This window comes from Mastigoproctus giganteus, chromosome 4, assembly GCF_048544385.1.
Source record: "Mastigoproctus giganteus isolate SK-2022 chromosome 4, ASM4854438v1, whole genome shotgun sequence".
Classification (NCBI taxonomy): Eukaryota; Metazoa; Arthropoda; class Arachnida; order Uropygi; family Thelyphonidae; genus Mastigoproctus; species Mastigoproctus giganteus.
The window spans coordinates 118,960,142-118,985,269 of record NC_143578.1 but is presented as its reverse complement, the minus strand read 5'-3'; the positions used below and the strand labels follow the sequence as shown (position 1 = coordinate 118,985,269).

The window sequence follows — 25,128 nt, the reverse complement described above, 5'->3', positions numbered from 1 at the left end:
GAGTGAAATGAAAGACCATGTGATATTGCACGTGCTACAGGCCTAAATGAGGCAATGCCGAGAATTACAAAGAATGCAGAGAAAATAAAAACAACTTTTATAGCAGGAACAACTCAGTGTAATTAAAATCCATTCGATTAAGACACAAAGAATTGGAAGAGATGGAATGGCTGTCATCTGTTTGGATAAAAAATCAAACTAAAAACAAGTTTGCTTATGATAGAAGCAAAAGCATTATCAATATTTTGTTACTAAATAGTCGTAATAAAATACGTATTTTATTACGATAATCTATTTTGTTTGGTAATGTTTTGATTACAAATGTGTGTTCAATCTTGGGTGGTCGGCACCTAACCCTATTTTTCCCATAGGATCCATTGTTTATACTGCACGATTTTGCATTGCATGAGGGTTTCTAGGAACACAATTATTGTGCTATACGAGGACTGACTGTACTTGCAAAAGTAGCTGCAAGTATGTTTGCGATTTCCTTGGAGTTAGTGATTTCCTGTCCATTAAAGTTTATAAGTGGAGTTGGTACCGAAAGATTCCCATCAAGTTTTCTGATTTTGTTCCATATAATAAGAGTCTCTGTATTTCTGTTAATTGTGGAGGCGAAATGTATCCATGAATCCTTTCTACTCCTATGCCAGATATCTGGCTCTAGTTCTGGTCTCTTTAAAATTTATTATATTGACAGAGGTGGAATACTTTCGATAGACATTCCAAGCCTTATTCTTCTTTCTCTTGGCCAAACTGCATTCGTCATTTCACCATGTTGTGGCAGGTTTATAATATTTTCCAGAAGACCAAAGAATTGTGGCTTCAGCTGCCATTAATATCTGGTTTTTGACATGAGTTATAGCGTTGTATATTGTGTGAGTAGTGATTATTTGTTCATCTGTTGTTGCAAGAGTTGTATATTTTGTCCAGTCAGCTTTATGAAATCTCCACATAATGTGTAATATTATTTGTTAATATTCTGCAGACCACAGGGAGTGGTCAATCTTGAACAATCCACTTAACAGATGGCCACTGTTAAGTGGATTGTTCAAGATTGACCACTCAATAAGTGGGTATAGGGCTGGTGAACATATGGAAATGTCAATGGCTGAGGTTGTTCCTGTGAGTAAATGGATGCATGTTGCTACTCCAGTGTTAAGGAGTGAGAGATTCTGCTCTTCCAATAATTTCTCAATCAATCTTCCACATTTGTCTTGGTGTTGAGACTCTTCCAATAATTTCTCCATCAATCTTCCACATTTGTCTTGGTGTTGATCCCCACAGGGGATGGTGCCCATTTGTCTCCCATGATAATGACCAGGGGTGGTAACTGTGTTGCCAGTGCTTTGAGATATATGTATGCAGTCTTGATTTGGAGGAAGGAGTGAGAGTGCAAACTATTCCAAAGATGTTTGCAGTTGGAGGTGCTGGAGTCAATTAAAATAGCCACTCTGCCATGTGCTCCACTGGAAGGAAATCAATCTTGTTTGTAGATACCGTAATGGTTCATTGCTATGTTTACTTGTGGAGTTAGGTTTGTTTCTTGAAGGCAGACACCAATCAGATGATATTTGTCAATCGTCATGAATATCATCGATGTTACTATAGAAACCCGACAATTCCATTGCATTATTGTATGCATTATATTGGTTTCGTATTTATGTCTTTTTGCAAATGGTGGTCTGCTTATTTCTTTCAAGCCTTTTCTCTTTTTTAGGGAAATATGGATGAGTATCCCTCTCTTCCTCATCACATATCTTTAGCATTTGTTTGGTTGTGAAGAGGACGTGTCTGGAGGAATTGTAACTGGTGTGTTGATGGCTTGGCTGGAAGTTGACTTTGAGAATGACTTTAGTGATGGAGTTAAAACTGAGCGAGTCCAATCAAAACGCCTCCAAATATACAGAACTGTAACGTTGTAAAGTGGTAATAGCAGATATACGTTTTGTATTGTTGGACAGTTGCTGCATATCAGCGTATTCCTGTGATTAACTTTATGTTCAATTTTGTACTTTTCAATAATTTTTTCTCATTTCCATGTTTCACAGTCTTTGGAAAAAGCGGAGTGATTGCCCTTACAATTTGGACACTGTAAAGATTGTGCAGAACATTCAGTATGAACATAATCTTTAGACCCACATGAAGCACATACTGCAGCCCCTCAACATACTGCATGTGAATGCTCAAATTTCTGACATTCGAAGCATCTGGTAGGGTTTGGTATATACAGTCAGACATAACAGTTCAAATATCTGGCCTTTACAGAAGTTGGTGGATTTGGCAAATTAAAGGTTAGTATTATGTTTCTAGTTGGAAGTAATGAGCCATCCCTTTTAATAAGGATTCTCTTGGCCTGAATTATGTTTTGTTCTGCGAGTTCCTGTTTAATTTCTTCGTCAGTTACACGTAGGTTTAGTAGAGTTATATTCAGTTATAATATTTTATTATTATATTCTATTTTTTTCTTATTTATTTTATTTTATTTATTTTTTTGTTATTTTATTATTATTATTTATTTTTTTTTTTTATTATTATTATTTTTTGGCTGGTGCAGCATAAGCCATTGCCTTCCTTGCACCATGTGGCCATTACTAATACTAAAACTCCTTTTGAGTAGCAAAAGGAGTTTTAGTATTAGTAATGCAGCATGAGGTGACACTTCTATGGGAGTTCCAAGTGATTTAATTTAAGTAATTTATCAGAGTGCTTACATTCTATTGTTTCAACAAGCAAGTCACTTGGTTTTAGTCGGAGACCCATTTTCGGTGAGCCAGCAGCATTCTCTAAACATTTCTGGATAAGAAAAGGAGAGAGCTTGCTGACTGGCTGGTCAGTCAATGAATGGATTATAAGGTAGTGAGGCCAGATATTCTGGTCTGTATCCTTCTTTTGTCTTTTAGCATAGGAAGGGAATGTGATGGGATATTCATCCCCTCAAGAGTCTTAACTTTTCTGCCAAGGTTTCCAGCCCTGCCATGGCAGAAGCAGTGCCTGTGTGACCAAAGCGAAGAGTAGTGGGTGTTAGTAATAAACTGTGAAAAAAAGAGAAAGGTGGCTTTCCTTTTTTGCTTTGTACAGTTACTTTTGTAACAAGAGCTGATTAAATAAATAGATTTATTAACGACAAGAATGTAAGAGAACTATAATTTGCTTTTGCAAAATCGCAGTGATAGCACAGAGAAATCACTATCACAATTTCTTGGCACCCAGGGCCATGAAACTGGTTTTAACTGGAAGACACTCCCTCGAAAAGCACTTGCATCATGACGTGAAATGGCTGCTCCTAGTTTCTAAGCTAACAAACAGCAAGTTACAGTTATGGTGTGTGCGTGCGCAAATGCAAGTGGGCAGCATGTTTTACCATTATTGGTGATTGGGAAATTCAAGTTGCTTTAGGTGTAAAGTGCCTACCAGTACGATATAAAGGACAGAAAAATGCTTGGATGAATTCCAACTTTTTTTTTTTTTGATTAGTTTAGCCAAGATTTTATTCCAAGTGTGAAGCAGCATCAAGAAAATCAGGGTAAAGCTGGTAAAGTTTTGTTTATTATCGATAATGCACCATCTCACCCTCCTCTTGAAAAAATGAATTTAATTGACGAGAATTTCATTGTCAGGTTTTTACTGCCAAATATTACAGCCTTGCTGCAGTCAATAGATCAAGGTGTTATAGAGAAACTCAAAAAGATGTACAAAAAACAAGTCTTGTGTTTCTTGCTGCTGCCAGAGGGAGATGAAGAGAGTGGTTGAGTTTTCAAAGAATTGTTGCTACATGTTATAGGTGCCTGGAACATCTCTGAGAGAAATCTGAAAAATGGCATGGCATAAACTTTGTGTGCTAAACTTTGTTTGATCATCTCTTCAGCAGCACCGAAGAGACGGTCAGACATGTGCAAGATTTTAATGAAGACATAGGTGAGATTGTGACTTTATTTCAAGGCATTCCCAGGTTTTCCAAGTATGGGAAAGATGATGCAGAGGCATGGTTAAACAATGACGTTGATTATCCTGGTTATCCATATTTTAACCGAAGAAGAAATTGTTGCATTAGTCCAGGATGAAGAATGTGCTGAGTTTAACCAAGGTGATTCTGATAACGAAGAAGAGGAGAGGCCTTCACTGGCTAAAAACTGCAATGGCATGGTGTGAGCAACTGTCTGAATGCAGTTCTACGGATATATTGCTATTAAAGAGGATGAGAGATCTCACCACAAAAAAAAAAAAGACAATCTTGCATGGTTCAAAGAAAAATTCAAGATTACATATTTTAAAAAATAAACCTTCCCAAGATTCATTATACTCATTTCTGTTTATGTAAAAAAAAAAGAAAAAAGTGACATAGTTGAAACAATGTAAAACAAGTTCAAAATAAATGTAATATATATTGTTTCTTCAAAACGTTTTGGTTATTATTTACAAACCATTTCCTAAATCAATTAATTTTTATAATACTTCATATTTCAAAATACAATAGCAATAACTTTGTGTACAACAATTTAATTGTAGGTCTAATTACACTTCGTTTCTTATAAACTAGGTATTCTCATGTATGTTTGATTATCCAAACTATTTGATTAACTGAACCAACCTTGGTTCCAATTAGGATCACCCGGTAATTTATGGCATATACCCATGTGTATTGTGTCTGTAAATTGCATGTGCTCTAGTCGATTTGCCTGTTTTGCTGGATGAAAAAACTTGTTTCTGGAAAAAAAGACTAACTCAGCGAAGGAGGGAAAAAAGCCCATAAAAGTTCATGTCATTGACAGGATTCAAACCTAGACCTTTTCTCCTGGGTGTGGGGAGGACGGTGGTGATACCAGTGCCACCTGCACAGACTGAAGGTGGCACATGTGTGAATAAAAGGTTTTTTCAACAAATATTCCAATACATGCGATATCTTAATTAAGTCAAATTTTACTGATTTACATTTACAGCCAAGTCAACGTTTTGTGATCAGTGGGAGAAAGTACTGCGCAGACTGTGAGCAGTACTTTCTCCCACTGGTCATTCAGGCAGAGTGAAAAAGAAAAAGGTGCGAAATTTCGTCATTGGCAATGAAGATTTTATGAATGCAACTATATCAAACTATATTTGCAGAGAAGTCGAGAAGATTGCAATTTTTATTTAAAGGTAATGACGAAAATCAACTGGGTCTAATTCTGTTTTGCAAGAGTTATTTTAATTTTGTTCTTGTTTTAATAAATTATTTGAATTAATATTTTAACTTTTTTTTTGTAGAATTTGTATTGTTTGAATAAATGAATGAGAATATTAAAAATTATTTATCACTTCGACATCCAAAGGTGGTGGTGCTGCACTTGCACTACATTGCACCATGCTGCCGGTGCCCATTCTCCCAATCAATAAGATATGTGAATGATTCAAAAATGAAATTCTACATAGTGCATTTATATGCACTCTTGACAATTGAAAAAAAGCTAGTAAAGCAATTTTATTTGCTGCCTAATTGTTTGGTACAACATTTTAAGCCAAAAAAAAGCAAAGCAAAGCAAAGCCCTCCTCTGTGAGGTCTCTGTGATTTGAATATGACACAAGCTACTTGGCTTTGCATACAAATGAGATACCATTCCAGGCTTACACCTAAATGGATATCAGATGAATTGATGTGAAACTTGTGAGAGAAGAACAATATATGGATGTTTCCATACATTGTTCTTCTGTATTGATGGAAACATTGTTCTTCCATACACAGATGCCTTGCATGTTACTGATTGTTGTTACAGTATTTGATTCGCATTTCTATCTTCAACTAAATGACCTGATTGAAAACTAAAATCTTTTTAAGAATGAAGTTTCCATATTACAGGAACAGAATGTGCTCCCAAAACTAGATCTGGATATAGCAGCTGCCAAAAGGATTTAATATAGTTTTTCTTCATGGAAGGAAATCTCACTTTCTGCAGTGACATTCATGACTTAATGATGTCACACAAACCTTTTTTGGCCTCAGATCCCTTCTGATTCCCAGATTTTGAAATGGACGCACAAATTAAAATATAATTTTGTTTTATATTTCTCAATAATAAAACATACAATCAACAATCAGAAATATTTCTAACCCACTTTAAAAATTTGCCCTGCTATAAACTGTCTTTCTGTATAGTGTCCACTTAATATATCTTAATATATATCTATGTTGGCTTTCAGAAGTGCTTTGGAATCAGTATTAGTATTAATACTGATTCCAATATTAGTATTAATTAATAATAATAGAAGCTAACAAACTTAAGTTTGTTAACTTCTATTATTATTAATTATTTTTCTAAATGCTTTCCAGTTTGCATATTATTATTTTTCTAAATGCTTCCCAGTTTGCATATATTGTCAGTAACATCACTTGATATTATTGCATAGAATTTAAAAACTGAGATCACTATAGTCACACTCATGAAAGTAAAACCCTTTCCCTTTAATTTGATGCTGATTGTCTTTAAGTAAATTCCACATCAGTACACTGTACCCAGTGTGTCTTTCACCCACTAGGTACAGTGTACTGATCACAGGTACCCAGTGGATCTTTCACCTACAATTTCTTAATGCATAAAGAATCGCTGCTTATATCCAGACCAAGAGTACTATTTCCTCTCGTTGCCTCCCTAACATGCTGCTTTAGAAAAGTCATCCAATAGATCCACAAGTCTTGCAAATGTGAGTGATCAACCCATAAATTCCAGTCAACATCTGGAAAGTTAAAATCCCCATTATAAGACATTCTGATTTATTGGCTGACTATTTCTCTGTATAGTTGATTTTTATACTTGTCGCGGTTATTAAGCCTGTATTCTCATTTTTTTTCCCCCCTGGACATTGCACTCGCCACCCATGTTGACTGAGTGCACTGCCTTAGATTTAATATGCTTCTTAACTAAGAGCATAACCACCTCTCCCTTTCTTCCTGTATACATTGTACTCACCATGTTCATATTCAGCATCGCTTATGTCTGAATAATGCCATGTCTCTGATATCACTGTATTGTGTGCATTTGATTACTTAATCAGTACATGAAATTCATTTTCAACACTCCTAGCATAAGTATAAATGGACCTGTTCTTACTCTTAGTCACTCTGATACTGCTCATGTATTTACTTGTTCTGTAACGACCCACAGCAGGGCTTGAAATTCCTGACACCTTGCTTCCAGGGTGCTACATATTCCAACAGAAGCAGTCCAAAGTTCACTTTCATCTCTCAGTGAGGTTCTAGTTAATTGTTAGTCTGTGTATTCCCCCCATTACGGCCTCAATCTCATCAGCAAATATTCTTGTGCCCCTTCTTTTTAAAGCATATTCCATCCCTGTAAAAGCAGTCTCTCCTGTTAAAAAGCAGAGACCATGCTAAGAAAAATTCTCCCTATGAGCCTTGCACATTTTCTCCTGGGCCAAATTGATTGACATAGTTCTCAGTGTGTTCTTCCTCCTATGATATCTGGGTAAAATTGCACACAATTTCAAATTTTATCCTAACTTATGACTTTTTCTCAACAAAAAAAATTTGTAAGACAAAACTTGTGATTTTAACTGTACTAATTACAATTTAAATTCCTAATACTTACTTTGTGGTGGAACGACACTATTAGACTATCATAAATTAAAATATACACAAAGATTTGTTGGATAATGTTGACTTTTCATTGGCGCTAGCTAAAATTGTTTTATTTTGCAAAACTCCAGTGTTGTATTAAAACTGACAATAACATAGAACATATCAAATTCTGATGGTATAAAAGAACTGATGAGTATATCATTTGTAGTGTGCCATATAATAAATAAAAGAAAAATAGATTATGAAGATTTTTCTTAGTAAAATGAAAGTATATCTGAAGTCTAGTCTAAAATTTTTAAGAAATAACCTGTTGGTCTTGAGACTTTAATGGAAAAACTGCAATAACTTAAAATCACATTGATTTCAGAAAGCATGATACTACAATGTGCACAGACTCCACAGTGCAGTGCGAGCATGTGGTCTGTGTCATCTGTTATCCTAATATCTTTTTTTCCTGTACTTCAGTTCAAAAATGTTTGGTAATACAACATAGGACATTATGTACACAAACACTTACAGCTGTCAAATCAAGAGTCTAAAGTATGGGTATTAATTTATATACACTTAGGAAAGGGGAGGATTTATCTTTCTGGTCCCACATCTATTAAAAATGTGCTGCTCAAATGGACAATAAATACACTTTTGTTCATATTTAGAATCTTAGTGAGAACTACTGTCAGTGGCATGGAGGTACACGTTCCCTGAAGTTTTTGCAATATTCTGTATTTGTCAAAGCCATCAGTAACTCAATTGACTGCCGAACCTAAATTTAAAAAAATAATAATAAATAAATAAAACATTTAAAGTGTTGACCATTCTTTTAATAAAATTTATAATTACTACAGCACTAATTAAAGCTGAATTTATATTTAGATAAGTTAATGAACTGTAGTATAGGTGTGTAATTTGTTGTAATTTGGCATGGTACGGTCACAACACCTAGTCCAGTTTCTTTTGAAATTACATGCATATGTATGCTACTTTTTAAATAAAAAATATTCCCAAATTAGTGTTTTGAGTATCATTATTTGATTCACTTTCTCCCTCTGCAGATTGCCTATGTATATATGTATATTTTGTCTAGGACTCAAATTTATAAATGTGCTCCTGATACTAATAAAATAAAAACTGGTGTTTGTTCAATAAGTCAAATCTATATTTTCAGTTAATTTTTACATTAAAAAAAAGCCACATAATAATACAAAGTAACATCATCACATGGAGTAACTGAAACTTAAATTGGTCTTTACACCATATGATTTTGGAATCCTCTCAACCCTTTAAGTAGGAATATCTTAGTGACTAAATCTTCCTTGAAGCGAATAATTAAGCTCAACATTTCAACAGCTTTTAAATAAAATATAAAGATTGGTTGGTTATACTTATCAGAATAAATTTATCAGTAATATCATTTGAGCAAGACAGAAAATGCTTAGAACATCATTAGAAACCTAACTATTCGGCCGACCGGGCTAGCCAAGTAGGTAAAGTGCCTGCCTGGCAACCCAAAGGTCGCGGGTTCGAATCCCGCCTTGGGCTTGGATCAAAGTACTGCAAAAACCTTGGGAGGTGCACAATGGCCACAGAAGCCGATGCGCCAACAACTACCAAAAAAAAAAAAAAAAAATTAGAAACCTAACACAACCATTTGCATAACTTTTTAATGATGTTAAATGTTTTTTTCTAATTTTAATGCCTGGGAAAATGTTCAGTGGCCTCATAAAATCATTTTCATGTTCCAAGAGAAACAAGTTCTATCCTAATCATTTTATTGTAGTTCTATGAGACGTGTAGAGGGTTTCAAACAACTTCCAGTGGAAGTGTTTTGAAACACTTAATGTATTCATTTACATTGTAAACTAGAACTAAATATTATTTCTTTTATGGTGTGTAGTGTATGACTTGATTAATGAGAGGTGAGTGAGAAAGGCAGGCAAGGTGAAAGCTGCCTTATATGCAAGGAGAAAGACTGTGCCTGTATTAAGTGTGGGTGAGAAAGGGAATGTATGAAGAAAGGAAGCTGTAAAGATTGAAGTATGTCTCTTAGAATGTCTAAGCAGATGGATGGGTAAAATCTCTGTTAGACTCAAGTCAAGATTTTTCAACCAGTATTCTTTGAAAATTGCCCATGTGTTCATTTAAGTGTTTCACCAAAAACTAGCACTTATTATCTACATTTCAGTATTTTAAGGCACTTTAAAATAAAAAGAAAATATGCTTCATATATTAACGTTAAAACAAAAACTATTGTCATATAATTACTTTGAATTGGTTTTTCTTATTGAAGATGAATGAATGAAATAGTTCATATTTAAAAACTTTCATGTGTGCACACATTAGCATTAGTAGAGGCATACGATGCAAGAAAGCAAGCTTATGCAGCATCAGCCAAAAAAAAAACCCTCCCATTTCATCCCTCCATTCGTTCCAAATGCCTGTCCAGCTCAGCCTTAAATTTATTTAGGATATTAGCTTCCACAACAAAAGATGGAAGCCTGTTCCACCAATCCTGCTCAGGTAGTTAACAAACTGAATGAATATTTTGCATCAACATTCACACATGAGGAGTTATTCAGCGAGGAGAATGCCAGAGGTGTATTCGACTCTGGCAGTAAGCTAGAGAATCTTGTAATAACTGAGAGTAAAGTGGAGGAGAAATTGTTGAAGATAAATACAAGAAAGGCACCTGGGGTGGATGGGATCTATCCAGTTATATTAAAGGAGGCAGCAAACCCTACCCTTAGCCATAATTATGAGAGCTTCCTTGGACTCAGGGGAAGTACCCATGGACTGGAGATGTGCAAATGTGACCCAATTCACAAAGGAGGATCCAAGGGCGACAAGTAATTATAGACCCGTTAGTTTAACTTCTGTTCCTGGAAAATTAATGGAGGCACTGGTTAAAGAAGCACTGCAGGATCATCTAGACAAGACTTCAGTTATAGCTCAGACACAGCATGGTTTTGTTAAGGGGAAGTCTTGTCTGACCAATTTGATTGGATACTATGATGCAGTCACAAAAGAACTGGATGCAGGGAATAACTTTGATATTATATACTTGGATCTTAGAAAGGCTTTTGATACTGTTGCATATGGAAGACTGCTGCACAAATTGGAGCAGGGTGGCATTGGAGGAAAATTGCTGCTATGGATAAAGGGGTGGTTGAGAGGGAGAAGACAGTGGTAATCAATGGACACTACTCATCGTGGACTAATGTTATTAGTGGAGTCCCTCAGGGGTCAGTATTGGGTCCATTATTGTTTTCTGTATTTATAAATGATATTGATGATGGTATATCAAGCTTAATGTCCAAGTTTGCAGACGATACAAAAGTTGGCAGGGTTGTCAAGGACACTACTGACACTATGCTACTGCAACAGGATCTGGAAAGGTTGAGCAGATGGGCTGAGAGGTGGCAAATGAAGTTTAACATTGACAAATGTAAAGTACTACATATGGGAAACAGCAACCCCAGAGCAATGTATCAACTGTGTGGTACTACACTGACAGTGGTAGAGAATGAAAGGGACCTGGGGGTGGTTGTGCAGGCAGATATGAAGTTTTCTGAGCAGTGCAGACGGGCTGCAAGAGTAGCTCATGGTGTATTGTCGATGATGTATAGGAATTTTTCTAGCAGGGATAAGGAGGTGATTATTTCCTTGTATAAGGCAATGGTCAGGCCACACCTAGAGTACTGTATACAGGTCTGGGGGCCTCATTTCAAGAAGGATGTAGAGATGCTGGAACAAGTACAGAGAAGGGCAACAAGATTAGTGAATGGAACAAAGGGGTGCTCTTACGAAGAAAGGCTTAAGTTTTCCAAATTACAGTGTCTGGAGACTAGGCACCAGCGAGGTGATCTGATAGAGGTGTATATAAAGCCTTGAATGTTTTTTGAGCATGCTCAATGCTGATGGGATTCTTCCTCTTGCTCAGAATAATCACCTGAGAGGGCATAAATTCAAATTGAGAAAAGACAGATGTAGGATAGACGTGAGGAAATTTTCCTTTAGCCAGCGGGTGGTTGGTTGGTGGAATAGACTTCCATCCCTTGTCGTGGAAGTTGATAGCCTAAATAAGTTTAAGGCTCAGCTGGACAGGTATTTCGAACGAACAGAGGGGTGAAGTGGAAGTGGTTATTTTTTATTTATTTATTATTATTATTATTTTTTTTTTGGTTGGTGCTGTATAAGCTTGCTTTCTTGCATCAAATACCTCTACTAATGCTAATGCTAAAAAAAAATGCTAATCAACTACCCGCTGGCTAAAGGCAAATTTCCGTACATCTATTCTACAATTATCTTTCCTCGATTTGAAACTGTGAGCAAGATGAAGAATCCCATCAGCATTCAGCTTGCTCAACCCATTCAAGGCCTTATACACCTCAATCAGATCACCTCTGATTGAGGTGTATAAGGCCTACTCTGCAGGCGCTGCAATTTGCAGAACTTAAGCCTTTCTTGGTATGAGCACCCCTTTGTTCCCCTCACCAATCTTGTTGCCCTTCTTTGTACTTGTTCTAGCAACTCTACATCCTTTCTAAAATGAGGCCTCCAGACCTATACACAGTACTCTAGGTGTGGCCTGACCATTGCCTTGTATAAAGGGATTACCTCCCTGTCCCTGCTAGCAAAATTCCTATATATCATTGACAAGACTCCGTGACCTGCCCTGGCAGACAGTCTCCACTGCTTGGCAAACTTCATATTTGGATGCACAATTACCCACAGGTCTTTTTCACTTTCCACTTCCCTAAGTGTAGTGGAAAGTGAAATAACCAAAGAAAAACGTATCCAGTTGGTACATTTTTCTTCGGTTATTGCTACCCATATGCAGTACTTTGCATTTGTCAATGTTAAACTCCAGTTGCCACTTCTCAGCCCATTTTCCCAACTTATCTAGATCCAGTTGGATAGCATACTGTCATTACCAACCCTGCCAACCTTTGTATCATCTGCAAACTTGGACATTAAACCTGATATACCTTCATCAATATTATTGATAAAAATACAAAACAACAATGGGCCCAACACAGAACCGTGGGGAACTCCACTAATAACATTTGTCTACAAAGAGCAATGTTCATTGATTACCACTCTCTGTTGTCTCTCACTCAACAGTCCCTTTATCCATTGTAGCAGCTTACCCTTAGTGCCATACTGCTCCAATTTGTAAAGCAGTCTTCCATGTGCAACAGTACCAAAAGCTTTCCTGAAATCCAAGTATATGATATTAAAATTATTTTTGGCATTCAGTTCCTTTGTGACCACATCATAGTATCCAATCAAATTATTCAGACAAGACCCTCATTTTACAAATCCATGCTGTGTCTTAACTATTACTGCAGTCCTGCAATGCTTCTTTAACCAGTGATTCCATTTTTTTCCCCAGAACACAAGTTAAACTAACAGGTCTGTAGTTACTTGTGTCACCTTTTGAACCTCCTTTGTGAATTGGTGATACATTTGCACACCTCCAGGCCAATGGGGGACCTCACCTGGGTCCATGGAAGCTCTTATAATTATGGCTAAGGGTTTGCTTACTTCCTTTGCTGCCTCCTTTAATATAACTGGATAGATTCCGTCCATCCCAGGTGCCTTCCTTATGTTTAACTTCAACAATTTCTCCTCCACTTTACTCTCAGTTATTACAAAATCACTTAGCTCTCTGTTAGCTTTTGATAAACTTCTGGCACTCCCCTCATTGAATAACTCCTCATGTGTGAATGTAGATACAAAATACCCACAGTTTATCAGCTACCTGAGCATCATCATCAATAGTGAACCCATCTATGTTAAGTGGTCCAATCTGATTCATCCCTTTCCTTCTAGAGTTTACATAAGTAAAGAACTCCTTGCTGTTTTTCTTTGCATCCTTTGCCAAAGATTTCTCATAATCTGCCTTCGCCTGCCTAACCTCCTTTGTGACTTGATTAGAGACTAGTTTATATCTGCCATAGGCTTCTGTATCGCCTGATACTTTATATGCATCCCATACATTCTTCTCTGCCACTAGCCTCATTAATTCATCTGACATCCATTTAGGCCTAAACCTTGAACAGTATTTCTTAGTTGGAACGAAAAGCCTAGTAGCCTCCAAAATTAAGTCCCTGAATGCTTCTCATTTTGAATTTGCTGTTGGTGACATCATCAGTTGATCCCACTGTACAGAATTTAAAAACTATCTGAGACCACTGTAGTCACCTTTCGGAGCGCAAAATCCCTTCCTTTTAGCCTAGCCTTGATGGTAGTTACATCTTTAAGTAATTCCTATATCAGTACATTGTGATTGCTATCACCCAGTGGTTCCTTTATCTGCAGATTCTTAATGCATGATACATGTATGCACACTCCTTATGGTGTTTTATGATCTTTTTATCCATTTGAAAGTGTTCTGTTGTTTGAAAGGTTGAAAAATACTGGTCTAAGATCATTGTCGAGTTTGCATTGGTGATAGTAGTGGTGTTGAATAGTTTCATCAGACAGAATGTGAAATGAATTCAGATAGCGCTATTTAAGGAATAAAATGCTGAATGTTCTTTGAAGACTAATGTTATTAATGGGGTTCACCAGGGATTTTGCGGATTTCAATGCTGGGCCCATTGTTGTTTTCAGTATTTATCAACGAAATTGATGAAGGTATATCAAGCTTAAAGTCTAAGTTTGCAGATGATACAAAGGTTGGCAGAGTGGTTAACAAAAGTCATCAGAGCAAGCTACTGCAATAAGATCAGCTGTGTGATATTGACTCAGTGTAGTGGAGAATGAAAAAGACCTTGGGGTTAATTTTGCAGTCAGACATGAAATTCTCTGAGCAGTGCAGATATGCTGCCAGGAGAGCTTGCAGGTTTTTGTCAATGATACAAAAACTTAGCTATTTTTTAAGACCATGGTATGACCACATATGGAGTACTGTATACAGGTCTGGAGGCCTCACTTTAGGAATGATATACACTGATGAGCCAAAACCTTATGACCACTTAATATGATGTTGGTCCTCCACGAGCATCCAAAACAGCTCGTACCTGGCGAGGCATGGATGCTACGAGATTTCTTGTGGTATCTCGTACCAAAACGTTGTTGTGGTGTTTTCTGGCACAAGGGCTACTTAGGCCATATTGCGCCTCCCAAATTAATTGAGTTACTTATGATAACTGCACGGTGAGCAGTTAGAAACAGTCATATATTTTTATTTGTTTTTATATAGAAAAAGAATTCAGAGAGATTTGCTTCTTTACCTATTATACTATTCAGAGAGAGGTTGCTGTAGATCTGAAATGAAACTAAAAGACATTTGTCGGGCATTGCTGAACAAGTTCAAATTCAAGGAGTATATGTTTTACTGTAAGTGGTTGCGAGCAGGATCGTTTCCTGTAAGCAGATAGAGATGTGTAAGGCGAGTGTGACCTATACGAGTTCTGGCTAAGATTACTTCTTTTCTATTTTTACGAAGGCTTGAAGTCCATAATTGTGGTTCAGGTTTTATTTGGAATAGCTTATTTGTTTACATTTTCCACAGACATGTCCGTTGTTCCATAGATGTTCTCCGTATGTTATGTCTATAATCAGGATATGGGACTAGGTCATATGATGGAAGGATACTTAGCAGCACTGTCTGCACATTTGTTTCCTGGAATACCACTGTGGCCAGGGATCCATGAAAAGATAAGTTTTCTGATGCTCATGAAGACGCATCAGCTTACGTTTTATGAGCTTTAATAAAGGATTTTTAGGTGGGGAAGTCCTTTTCAAAGCTAAAAGAGCACTCTGTGAATCAGTATATATTATACTTTTATTTATTGACATTAGCAAGATGTTTTCCAGAGCAAGCTTAATGGCATGGAGCTCAGCAGTGTAGCTGCTGCATTCGGTTGGAAGTGGAATTGAAACAGTTGTATTAGGGAAGACTGCAGCTGCACCCACTCGATTGTCAGACTTTGAACCATTAGTATAGATCTTGGTAAAGTGGGGATACTTTTGTGAGTGAGCAACACGTAGTTATTGGATGTTAATATCTGCTATAGAGCCTTTACCCCATTGCTCAAAGTATTCATCAGAAGGAAGTGTGAAGTTAGTCCACGGGGGATCTGGATCTTTTTTTTTCTCTGATGATATTATCAAGCTGAATATTCCAGCTTTCCGTTAGATTCTGCAGTCTGATACCAGATGGTCGAATTGTTCTAGGTTTATTTGCATAATGGGTTTTCAATTGAGGATTATGCAACAGTGGCCAAACCGGATGAGTAGGCAGGCTTTTAATTTTAGCTGAGTAGTTTATCAGCAACATCTTTCTTCTGATGCTAAGTGGAGGTTCGTGAGCCTCAACATAAAGACTTTGAACTGGTGGTTCTATATGCACCTAGGGCTATCCTAAGAGAAGAATGTTGGATGGGTGCAAGACGGGCCAAGGTGCTCTCCCTAGCTGAGTCATAAACAGGTACTCCGTAGTCTAACCGAGATCTAATTAGAGATTTATATAAGTGGAGCAGGCTATAATGATCGGCACCCCAAGATGTACTGGAGATGACCCGGAGTATATTCATTTTCTTTGTGCAAGTGTTCTTAGATATTTGATGTGCTCCTGGAAGTTTAACTTCTTATCAAAAATTTGCCCTAGGAGGTGAATACTGTTCACAATTGCTAGTGGATGATCAGCCAAGTGCAACTCAGATTCAGGATGCATTGCACGCTTGGTGCAGAAATGTATAGCTGTTGATTTGTGGCTTGACAGTTTGTATCCATTTTGCACAATCCATAATTCAATGTTATTAATGGATATTTGTAGATGCTTCTCAATATAGTTCATATTCTGGGAATGGCAGGATATGGTAAGATCATCTGCATAGAGATAAGAGTCAACGGTATTTGGAATTCTGTTTGTGATGTTGTTTATTCGTATTGCAAACAGCGTGGCACTAAGAACAGATCCTTGTGGGACTCCTTGAATGTATGTTTGAGATGAAACCTGCCGGTACCTCACTTGGAAAGATCTGTGCCGAAGGAAGCTTTGAATAAAATATGGTAAATGGCCTCTCATATGAATAGAATGGAGATAACTTAGGATACCGTAGCACCATGTGGTATCAAAGGCCTTCTCTATATCAAGGCATATCATGACGAGATGTTGATTTCTGATGAATGCATTTCTTATGTTGGATTCGGCTTTGGTCATGAGGTCTAGGGAAGATCTATTCTTCCGAAAGCCAAACTGATTATTACTGATTATGTTTTCAGATTCAAGGTACCAGGTGAGTCGATGGTGAACCATTTTTTCCAAAGTCTTACTCAGGCAGCTGGTTAGAGAAATTGGTCTATAGTTGTTAGGAATCGAATGGTCTTTTCCAGGTTTAGGTATGGCTATTACATAAGAGTAGGGAAGTAAGGAATATATGTTCTGAGAATATTATATTGTAAAAGTTTAGCAATGAAATTAGTGATTTCTGATTGAGGTGTTGAATCATTATATTGTAGATTCCATCAGGGCCAGGAGAGCTGTTTCTTGAGGTATATACAGATTCTTTCAGTTCAGATATCGTGAGTGGTTGGTTATAGGTAAAAGGACATGCAGTTTTGAAGTTTAGTTTCCTTTTCTCAGCTTCAGCTTTAACTTTTTGAAAAGATGGTTAATATGCAGTTGAGGCAGACAATTCACAGTTCCTAGGGCATTGGCAATTTCATCAGCAGATGAGATCTCCTTCCCATTCCAATTAATAATAGGAGAAGGCAACTTATGATATTTACCATTTAGTTTCTTTATTTTTTCCCAGATTATTCGGGTATCAGTATCTTTGTTGATTGAGGAGGCAAATTTTATCCATGAGTCTTTTTTCGCCTTCCGCCGGATATAACAAGCTTTGGCTCTCAGTCTCTTGAAGTTAATAAGGTGTACCAACACGTAACCAGCAGATCCTTTAACTCCTGTAAGGTCAGTGGTTCAGATGCTGCAGATCAGACTTGCTGTTCCAACACAAATGCTCGATAGGATTGATGTCTGGGGAATTTGGAGGCCAGGACAATACCTGGAAGTCTTCCTCATGTTCTGCGAACCAGTCTCGAAAAATCCATGCAGTGTGGCATGGCACATTATAAGACGGCACCCCCAAAGGGAAGACCGTACCTGGTCATCAATGATGTTTAAGTAGATGGTAGATGTCAGAGTGCTGGCACATGGATGACTGGACCCAGGGTATTCCCAGCAGAACATCGCCCAAAGCACGACACTGCCACCACCAGCTTGTTTTTGTCCCACAGTGCATCCAGGCACCATCACTTCCCCAGGAAAACGATGCACACATACCCAGCCGTCCACATGGTGCAACAGGAAATGTGATTCATCGGACCAGATGACCTTCTTCCAATCACTCAAGGTCCAGTTTTGATGCTTGCATACCCGTTGTAGGCACTGTCATCGATGAACTGTGGTTAGCATGGGCATGTGGAGTGGCCTGCGGCTACACAGCCCCATTTTCAGCAGGGTTCAATGTACTGTGTGTTGTGACACATTACTACAGTCACCAGCATTCCAATACCGGCAAGTTGCACCACAGTCGCCCTTCTGTTGCCACGTACCACATCGATGCTCACCTCGAGCATCGATGAGCCGTGGTTGTCCAACACCTCGCAGGCAGTTCGTGCGTTTTCCGTCCTTGGAACAATTTCGGTAGGTACTAACCATGGTTGACCGCGAGTACCCCACTAGCCGTGCCGTTTCTGATATGCTCTGATTTAGTCATCTGGCCATTACAATTTGGCCAGATGAATAAATCAGAGCATATTAATGGAGCTCAGTATCAGGTGTTTTTTATACCATGTCCCGACCTGTGTACGCACCGTAATTCACCTGCAGTTGCTTCGATTTGCATAACAACTCACTGGTCATAATGTTTTGGCTCATCGGTGTAGATCTGCTGGAATGGGTGCAGAGAAGGGCAACCAGACTGGTGAATGGAACAAAAGGGTACTCTTACCTAGAAAGGCTTCAGGTCTGCAAATTTCAGCATCTCGTGACTAGGCACCTGCGAGAAGATCTAATTGAGTTGTTTAAAACCTTGAATGGATTGAGTAAGCTGAATGTTAATGACATTCTTTCATTTTCTGAGACTACATACGAGGGGGCATCAATTCAAGTTGAGGAAAGATGGTTGCAGGATGGATGTGTGGAAGTTTGCCTTCAGCCAGTGGGGTGGCTGATTATTGGAACAGACTTCAATCTGTTGTTGTGGAAGTGGTTGGGTTGAATAAATTCAAGGAAGTACTAGACAAATCCTTGAAGGGTATATGGATGGGTGAACTGGGTAATGGTTTTTTTTTTTTTTTGACTAATGCTATATAAGCTTGCTTTCTTGCATCATTTGTCATTACTACTACTTTCACTATTTGAAGATTAAATGCGCAAGGCATAATATGATATAGGTTTAAATAGTTAATTTAAACCCATATCATATTTTGCCTTGTGCATTGATCTTCAAATACTATATGATTCTGTACACCATTTGCCGTCTCTCATATTGTAAAACCACTTCGCAACTGTGATGGCATGTTTGCATTATCAGGGTACCTGCCCACCCACCGATGATAGGCCAACAGCTTTGAAACGGTGGCCATCTGGGTGGTGGTATCCACTGAGAATAAATAACAGTAGTCTTCTCTACTAGAGAAGCGTTACTGATTCGAAGTAGTGCAATACCTGGTATCTTGTTATGAAGGTGGCCACAATATGAGATACAATTAAAAACGATGAATTCACACTACATATGTAATTTAATTTATGGGTAAACTATGGTGTATCTATACCGTCATACACTACTTTCACTGCACATTAATAATTTAATAAACAATGTCATAGCTCCCATCGTCAGGCCATGTCACTGTACTGCCCCTTTTTATATGTATTTATAAAACTTCAAAATGCTAACAGTATTAGAACCTATATCACTAAGTGCCTTGTGTGGGTTAAAGATTGAGAAGACACAAGATGCTTGTTAATAGCAGACTTGAATTTTTGCAAACTATAATTTACAGGAAATATATGTGAAAGAAGTTTGTTCTAGAAAATGGAAGTTGGCTGGTTGCAGCATGCATTTGGATTATGGTTGTGAGAGAGAGGGGGGGGGGGGATTACAAAAGCCAAATCAGGAAAACAGTGCCTTTCTACAATAAAGCATGCAGCAGAAACAGTACATCTATGAGACAAGAGAGGAGAGAGACTTTGTAAAAGGTAGATCATTAATTAACCTGGAATCTAGGAGCCTAAGAGGTTTCTGGAGCACCATCCTAGATGTGGGCGCAATATTTCAGTGAAAGTCCGTCTGAAATTTGTATGGAGCAAGTAATTGTTTAAAAGAAAAGTAACATCAGAAGTGAAAGATATTTGGGATGTGCTTATGCCAAGAGAGATTAGTCATGCTAGTCCTTAACAGAGATATGTGACCTTGTCTAGATATTTTAGTGTGATAAAAAAATAAACATAGGAGCAGTAGACTCCTTTTTGTGAGACAAAGAAAGACTGACTTTTAGAAAGATTGAAATTAACTAAGTTATCTATGCCCCATTGGAGAATTACCTGGAGATCAGAATTAAAGGAATTGGTTTTGGATAATTGAGAAGTTGAAACGGTTTGTGCAGAGTGCAGTTTCTCAAACCGAAAGGTGGAATGCAAAGTGCTATCATCAGCAGAACTATGGATAGGATTTTCAGTCAGTGAAAGAAGGTCATTAATATGGAAAAGGAAAAGACTAGGAGAAAAAAAACTGAACCTTAAAACCTTAAGGAACACCAGCGAGTGCGGAGAAATTAGAAGACAGAGAATCATCTACTATAACCCGCAGTCAGAGAGAAAAGTGGATACCCAATTGATAAAAACAGTCAGAAATCCATAAGATGGAACTTGTTTAGAAGAACTGACCAAATATGATCAAAGGCCTTAGAAATATTAAGAACAACTGCTTGAGTTTCACCAAATGTTTCTATTGAATTTGTTCATAGATGAGTAAAATAAACCAATATATCACCAGGATTAAAACTGACAGAATCTATACTAGTGATCATTGATCAGATGGAAGGCTTTGAAATTACTGGTAAGTGCAATGGAAGAAGGGATTTGTCACCCTTTTTAGGAACTGGTTGAATATGAGTAAATTTCCAGCAGAAGGAAAAACACCAGCAGAATAAGAGTGTAAAAATTTGACACAGAACAAATTAAGCTAAGGAGCACAACAGGAGAAATGTTGTGTACCTGGAGCTTTCATGTCATCAAGACTGTTCAATTTTTCTGATATCCTTTTAGCAGAAAACCACAGGAGGCATTGAGTAAACGTATTGGGAATGGTAGGAGGTGGTTTACCAAGATTGTTAATACAAGAGTTAGAAGAAAGGGGGAGTGCTAATAAATTGGCTTTCTCTTTAGCTGAGGAGGCAACAGAGCCATTGGGTTTTAACTGAAGTAGTAGTGCAGGTGGGCAAAAGTTGCAGCCAATAGACCAGAATGCTTGGCTACCATTTGAACAAGAAGCAAGTTTGGACTGATTAATAATTATACTACAATTGTTCCAAGCTTTAGTATAGGTAGAAAATGAAAGTGGCAATTTGAATATGAGCCAATTGTGATATGCAACACTCTTATTTTGAACAGCTTTAGCACATTTGTTAGACAAAGAGTTTATCTAACACATGTGCACACATAGGTTTAGATAAAGGATGCGATTTTGAGGTGGACTGTGAAATAAATAATTTCAACCCTACTAGAATAATTTTACTGAAATGATCTCAGCAAAAATTTACATCAGAAGATTTAAAACAATAATCCAACCAAGGGAAAGAAGAATAGAAATCTCTCCAGTCATCTCATTTTGGCATTCTTATAATGCCAATCAACACGATGCTGAGACTGGTCATGAAAGAAGAGCTCCATTAGAGAATCAACCATCAACCAAGTTGTGATCTGAGGTGCCTAGAGGACCACTTACCTCAACTGTGTATTTTGAAGAGTTGTTTGTGTTAGAAAAAGATCTAGTGTTGGGTGTGTTATTACAATTCTCTGGTATTCTGGTAGGTAAATCAAGAATCTGTGTCATTAGCAATTGCCAAGGCCTCAGCATCTCGACTAACTGAGTCCATGTGACTATAAAATGGAAGCCAGCTGGAGTTGTGAACATTAAAATCACCAAGAAAAATTACTTTACTGTTAGGAAAGTTGGACTGGAGAAAGTCCAGTTTCAAAGAAAGAAAGTCAGAGTTTCAAGTGATTAGTGGAATTGAGAGATCATTATAGGCAGCAGATCAATTTGACAGAATGGGAGTAGATAGATTTTGAGCCAGAGAACATCAAAATGAGGATATTCCAAATTACTAATATCAGAGCTGATGTATTCACAGGTATCACCTTTGAATTGAAAGGAATGGTGCAAATAATTAGAACAACTGAAATGAACAGTGATTGACTGTAAGTGAAAATGGACATCATTGAGATTAGAATTGGGACCAAGTTTTTCCTTGACATAATGTGACTGATAGTGCCCCTTCCCTTATACACACACACACACACACACACTACTTGCACTCCCTCCAGTCACTGTCTAGCAGAATAGAAGTAGAATGATTATATATTAGGTACTACATGCCTCCTAGAGAGTTACTAATAGGTTTGGTCTGGTAGACTATATAGCAACTGGCTTCCAAACACCATTTGAGAGCTGTAATATATGGAAGTAAGTAAGGAAAATTGGTGTTTGCTATGATGCCCATCATAGCCTCAAAAATCATCTATTATACCATGATGGGAATTACTGGAGCTTTGCTCTGGCGATTAAACAGATTAGGTGAAGTGGTTTCACCATTTCAAGCATTTAATAAGTGGTAATATCGTACCAGTTGGAGAGTCATCTACCACCTAGTATTGCCTATTTAACTGAAAGGGTAGCTGTGGGGATAAGCACCAGACCGCCAGTAATGATGACATGAGTTCGAGCCTCGGGAAAATAAAATGTATATTTATTTAAACAAAAGTCTAAGAATAAGTGGTGCCATCTGGCGAGCAAAATAAGAACTAAAATATTTTTAAAGGGGTGGTTGAGGGGGAGAAGACAGAGTGGTAATCAATGGGCACTGCTCATCGTGGACTAATGTTATTAGTGGAGTCCCTCAGGGGTCAGTATTGGGTCCATTATTGTTTTCTGTATTTATAAATGATATTGATGATGGTATATCAAGCTTAATGTCCAAGTTTGCAGATGATACGAAAGTTGGCAGGGTTGTCAAGGACACTACTGACACTATGCTGCTGCAGATGGGCTGAGAGGTGGCAAATGAAGTTTAACATTGACAAATGTAAAGTACTACATATGGGAAACAGCAACCCCAGAGCAACGTATCAACTCTGTGGTACTACAATAACAGTGGTAGAGAATGAAAGGGAGCTGGGGGTAGTTGTGCAGGCAGATATGAAGTTCTCTGAGCAGTGCAGATGGGCTGCAAGAGTAGCTCATGGTGTATTGTCAATGATATATAGGAATTTTTCTAGCAGGGATGAGGAGGTGATTATTCCCTTGTATAAGGCAATGGTCAGGCCACACCTTGAGTACTGTATACAGGTCTGGAGGCCTCATTTCAAGAAGGATGTAGAGCTGCTGGAGCGAGTACAGAGAAGGGCAACAAGATTAGTGAATGGAACAAAGGGGTGCTCTTACGAAGAAAGGCTTAAATTTTTCAAATTACAGTGTCTGGAGACTAGGCACCAGCGAGGTGATCTGATAGAGGTGTATAAAGCCTTGAATGGTTTGAGCATGCTAAATGCTGATGGGATTCTTCCTCTTGCTCAGAATAATCACCTGAGAGGGCATAAATTCAAATTGAGGAAAGACAGATGTAGGATAGACGTGCGGAAATTTGCCTTTAGCCAGCGGGTTGTTGGTTGGTGGAACAGACTTCCATCCCTTGTCGGGGAAGTTGATAGCCTAAATAAGTTTAAGGCTCAGCTGGACAGGTATTTCGAAAGAACAGAGGGGTGAAGTGGTTATTTTTTATTTATTTATTTTTTTTTTTTTTGGCTGATGCTGCATAAGCTTACTTTCTTGCATCTAATGCCTATACTAATGCTAAAACAAGGGGTGGCATTCCTTTGTGTGGTGTGGACACCACACTTTGACCCCTGCCTCACTGGTTATAACCTGAGTGGTCAACTCCAGTATACCAGATGCAGTATTTCAGGACTTTTACATTGAGGTTACTTACAGTCCTATCATTGTGAAGGTGCAAGCAGAGGACTTGGTTGTCATGGATTGACTGGACTTTGCAAATCAAGTGGACCAAAATTTGGTCCACTTGACTTATAAGTGTCACCTGAATATAAGTTTCATCAGTGTTTTAGATTCTCAGGGACTAGTTTGTCATACCTGAAAGAATGTTTTTGACAAGCCACAAGCAAAAAACTCTGCCTTCTAACTCTGGCCATTCTTTAGCTCATTTTTTGGTTTGTTCATTTTTCTTAACCCTTTAAAAATTTCGAGACCTAATTCTTTTGCAGCCATTCATTTTAAAGAATTGTCTAACCAAAATATTTGACTCCTCACACCACTACCAGTAGTGGTGTGAGGAGGCACACCACTACTGGTAGCGGTGTGAGGTAAAAACTCTCCGGATTTACAATGGAGACTAATTTTTTGACCCATGTTTTTTTCACAAAAAAAAAAAAAAAACCCACTGCAAAACTACAGTGTCACTATTAAATTCAAATTTCTAAAAATTTCTAACCCTGTACATAAAATTTGTATCTCCAAAGTTAAAAAAAATTGGTGCCAAATAGGATTGACTGGAGAAAATTATTCTGTTTTGCAGTGAGAAAGAACTAACAGCAAGCAATCTAGTACAAACTCTAGTTTCTCCCCTTTACAAAATAATGTTCAGAAAATGAATCGAACAGGTACACAAAAATTAAGTATAGATAAAAAAAAAAAGGTGGTTACAGAATAGATAACTTATATATGGTCTGACTAACAAATAGTTATCCAATCCATTTCACCAAAAAGATCTAAAGAAATTTAATATTTTTGGCAAAATATTTTTGATTTTTGTTCTGCTTTCACAAATCATTCAGTGTGATGTTGCTAAGGCTCGATTTACTTCTACTTTCCATGTAGAATTTCACATGTGTGTGTGTATATGCATGCATGTGCCACTTGAAAGGCAACAGGATTAATATCACCTTTTTTTATTTTTTGTTTGGACTATTTGTCATCTGGATTTTTCTTGCCATATTTGGAATGAAATTTTTGAATTTGACATTAAATTTGGATTAACTGTTAACTTTTAGATTTTACAATTTAATTTTACTTTTTTTTTTTTTATCAGTGGGAAAGTTGTTTGCTGTTCTCAGTTTACTTTAAAAATATCATCTATGCACTTCTGGAAAAAAACAATCGGATTTTATTTGAAGAAGACATGACTGCATTCATGTATCCAGCTGTTCACATCTAAACTTAAAGACCAGACATCACATACAACTGTTGTATTTGGTTGTGCTTGAAATAAAATTGGTTTACATCCATTTCAGAGGTGACATTTTA

At 37.5% G+C, this 25,128-nt stretch overlaps 1 protein-coding gene across 3 annotated transcripts in view; it reads right to left on the bottom strand.

The window, feature by feature from the left end:
- Positions 1-7,880: 7,880 nt before the first annotated feature.
- LOC150087019 (uncharacterized) overlaps positions 7,881-25,128 on the bottom strand; it is a 390,202-nt gene continuing 372,954 nt past the window's right edge. For all 3 annotated transcript variants that reach the window (XM_090371746.1, XM_090371748.1, XM_090371747.1), the window contains exon 12: positions 7,881-8,333. In XM_090371746.1, the coding sequence (XP_090227872.1) occupies positions 8,247-8,333 (87 nt within the window). In that variant the 3' untranslated portion in view covers positions 7,881-8,246. The remainder of the gene's footprint in view (positions 8,334-25,128) is intronic.